The sequence below is a fragment of the Dipodomys ordii genome, unplaced genomic scaffold (genome assembly GCF_000151885.1).
Source record: "Dipodomys ordii isolate 6190 unplaced genomic scaffold, Dord_2.0 Scaffold48, whole genome shotgun sequence".
NCBI classification, from domain to species: Eukaryota; Metazoa; Chordata; class Mammalia; order Rodentia; family Heteromyidae; genus Dipodomys; species Dipodomys ordii.
Genome location: NW_012267264.1, coordinates 892,764 through 896,019, shown reverse-complemented (window position 1 = coordinate 896,019; position 3,256 = coordinate 892,764). Strand labels below are relative to the sequence as shown.

The following is a 3,256-nucleotide window of genomic DNA, read 5'->3' as shown; positions in this document are numbered from 1 at the left end:
CCATCCATTTCCCTGCAAATGCCATTATTTTGTCATTTCTAATGGATGCATAATATTCCATTGTGTATAGATACCACAATTTTTGGATCCATTCATCTGTCGTGGGGCATCTGGGTTGTTTCCATATCCTAGCTATTGTGAACAGTGCTGCAATAAACATCAACCATACATTCTTAACAGTTCTCCAAATGCTGTAAAGAGTGTCACTTAGAAATCGGAACTGCTGATTAGTGAGATGGCCTTTGGGTGTCTGAGGGGAATCCAGTGGGGAACAGGAAAATAAAAAAGTTGATTCCCCAAAGTACAATCATTCCCCTTCCTACCTTTAAAAAATTTTTTTTTCTCTTGTTAGATAGGTTTTTAATAGAAATTAAAAACTTACTTAAATGTGAAGTTCTAGTTGCTGCCACCAGGCTAATAGAAAGGGTTCTTAGTTGGGGCCAACTTTGCTAGAAGGGATGGTTGAAACTTCTGTTTTCTGGGAGCTAGACATCTCAGATTCTTCTGTCATAGGCTTCCTACACACCATCTCCATGATGCAAGCTCGGAACTACAAGAAAAAAGGAGTTGGAGGTGCGGTGCACCTTGGCAAATGGATGTAGAAGGTAACATAAAGGATGGAGGTGTCTCCCAAACCTCACATAACATCTCAAACCCAGTATCTCAGATGGTTTTGAATATGTCTCCTTCCTGGAAAAGTAACTTCTCATCTAGAATGACTTGTTTCTGCAGGCTGGAATTTGGAAGGGAAAGGATTAAGGACCATGAGCTGGAGGGAATGAATGTATAACTATTGTCAACTACTTTTTTAGCAAATCAGAAAACAGGACTGGGGATATAGTTCAATGATAGTTCTTAGCACGTGTGAGGTCCTGGGTTCAATCCCCAGCACTTTTTTTCTGGCTTAAGTTCTGTTACTTTAGCTACTACTCTTTTCTTTTCCTGTGCTTTTACTAAGAGCTTCCCGGCCAACTTGGAGTTTCTGTAGCTTCTGGAAACCTGAATAGAGTCAAAGGTGCTCTGAACTAAAAGGCACTAATAGGGAAAGGACCAGTGTCTTATGGGAGTTTCAGTAGACCAATTTACCTGCTTATTCATGAAGCAGTAGATGATGGGATTGTAGACACATGAGCTCTTGGAGAAGAAGGCAGGGATGGTGACAAGCCGTAAGTCCAGCCCATGATTACGGTTGTTGACCATGTACATGGCCAGGGAAGCATAGGGCACATAGCAGAGACAGAAGGATCCCACCATCACCACCACCATGCGGCTCACCTCCCGCTCAGCCTTCTGAGTTGTAGCTGACTCCTGCTGCTGGGCTGCCACCTGGGCAGAGCACAGAGAGGATTAGATCCCTCCCTCAACTCCCAAATCTTAACCCTTTTCTGTTGAGGAGCATCTACTCTGCCTCTTTTTCTGGGCTCTCTCTTGAAAGCAAGGTGAATGTGGCTTTCTAGTATATGACATTGTTAGGGATCACATGCCCCTCTTAAAGTGTTAGAAATTGAATTTAGATGTCCACCAGGTAAGGATTCTGCAACTGAACCACACCCTTGCTACATGTATCTCTTGGTGCTTAGCTTGAGCAAGGATACCTCCAACTTATTCTTCATTCCATTCCATCATTCCTTTTACCCCCACTTTCTTTCCTATGTTCAGATACCTCCTCTATCTGGCCATGAACATTTCCAGATACCTTAGGTCCTAGAGCGCTCTTGTCTCTCCTGGAGCCCACTTCTCCCAGACCCTCTCAAAAGCCACTCACAGCTCTGAGAGTCCTCAGCAGCTGAGAGTAAGAGAAGCAGATTAAGGAGAGCGGCACGATGAAGCAGAAGATGAAGAGGAACCAGGTGTAGTACTCGCTGTGATATTTGGTGCCCACGGTGTACCAGTCAGGGCCACAGGAGCACTGCAGACCCTCAGGGATAAACCTGCAAAGAACCCAATACTCACCCACAAGACTAGCCATCACTTGGGATTCAATTAGTGGAAGGGGAGCTGAAATTGTTTTTCACTTAGAACCCAAAAATAGCCAGAAAGCTTCCACCAGGGATTTTGTGTCCTCACTAGCAGAGCCTACTGTATTGCCACTGTAAATGTTGACATGCATTTCCCCTGAGCCCTTTCACCTCACCTGCTCCAACTGACAGGTCCAGGTCAGAAACTACAAGTTTATACCCTGAGCTGTCTATCTACCCACATCAAGCCTGACCTGCTAGCCAAGTCAACACTACTGCCCTGAATTCTCACCGGCTCCAGCCAAAGAATGGTGGAATGGAGACGCCAATACCAATGGTCCAGGTAGCCAAGACCACTATCAGTGCATGCCTGGAGTTGAAGCGGAAGTTGCCAAAGGGCTTACAGATGACAATGTAGCGCTCGAAGGCCAGGAAAGCCAGTGACCAGCCTGTGACCAGACCTAGGGCAAAACATGAGACTGAATAGAGCTCCACCCAGAAGAGTAGAATGCCAATGACATGGAATAGGTCCAGAGATAAAGTTAAACTGATATTGGAGTGGGATTTAAGACACAAAAATCTTGTTTTGGTCAGACTTCTACTCTGATCTTAGAGCCCCTCTCCAATCTAGAAGTCTAGTCCCAGTTTCCAATTCTGGCTTCTCCCCAGCTCCCTTCCCCAAAGTACCTGCTACAGATCCCAGGAAGGCCTCCATAGCACAAACATGGGGACCAAAGAAGAAGTATCCATGACAGCTGGCGATGAATACAGTGAAGACAGAAAAAATGCAGAAGAGAAAGCCCCCCAGGGACACATTGACCAGAATGTAGTTGAGTGGCTGCCGCAGCTTTTTATAATATAACGTAGCCACCAGCACTATGGCGTTGAGTGGTGTCCCTGCAAAGAAGACAAAACCCATGAAGGCTGCCTGGAGTCGGAAGGCCCAGACGGGGGCAATGTGGTACTGAGGTCCATCCCAGGGCCCCACAGAGGAAGTGTTCTTGAACAGATAAAAGTCATCCTCTCCTGACATCTTGTTCCTGAGATGCCCCACCCCTTCCAATCCCTCTTATACACTGTCCTTCCACGGTCCCCCCACCCCCTACCACAAGACCTGTCTCTATAGACACTTTAGGGCCCGATGAATGAGCCTAAGCTTCCCACAAAGTCTGGGATTAGAAATCCCTCAGCCCCTACCTAAACCTTTTTGTGCTCCTAAAGCCGATTTTATGTTCTTTATAGGATCAAAGATTGGGGTCAAAGAACCTGGATGAGCAATGCCCAGTTCTGGGATTAAG

At 46.0% G+C, this 3,256-nt stretch overlaps 1 protein-coding gene across 1 annotated transcript; it reads right to left on the bottom strand.

The window, feature by feature from the left end:
* Positions 1–395: 395 nt before the first annotated feature.
* On the bottom strand, positions 396–3,041 carry Opn1sw (opsin 1 (cone pigments), short-wave-sensitive). The gene is made up of 5 exons (XM_013019960.1): positions 2,646–3,041; positions 2,251–2,419; positions 1,766–1,931; positions 1,087–1,326; positions 396–550 (listed from the first exon to the last, which is right to left on the bottom strand). Exons 1-5 carry the CDS (start codon positions 2,989–2,991, stop codon positions 431–433), a joined length of 1,041 nt encoding a protein of 346 aa, XP_012875414.1. The 5' UTR covers positions 2,992–3,041; the 3' UTR covers positions 396–430.
* Positions 3,042–3,256: the final 215 nt, after the last annotated feature.

Coding starts and splice junctions, on each gene's coding strand:
- Opn1sw (XM_013019960.1), bottom strand. CDS start 2,991: ATGTCAGGAGAGGATGACTTTTATCTGTTCAAGAACACTTCCTCTGTG. Junction 2,420..2,645: donor CTTCCTGGGATCTGTAGCAG/GTACTTTGGGGA, acceptor GTTTTGCCCTAG/GTCTGGTCACAGGCTGGTCA. Junction 1,327..1,765: donor TGCTGAGGACTCTCAGAGCT/GTGAGTGGCTTT, acceptor TGCTCTGCCCAG/GTGGCAGCCCAGCAGCAGGA.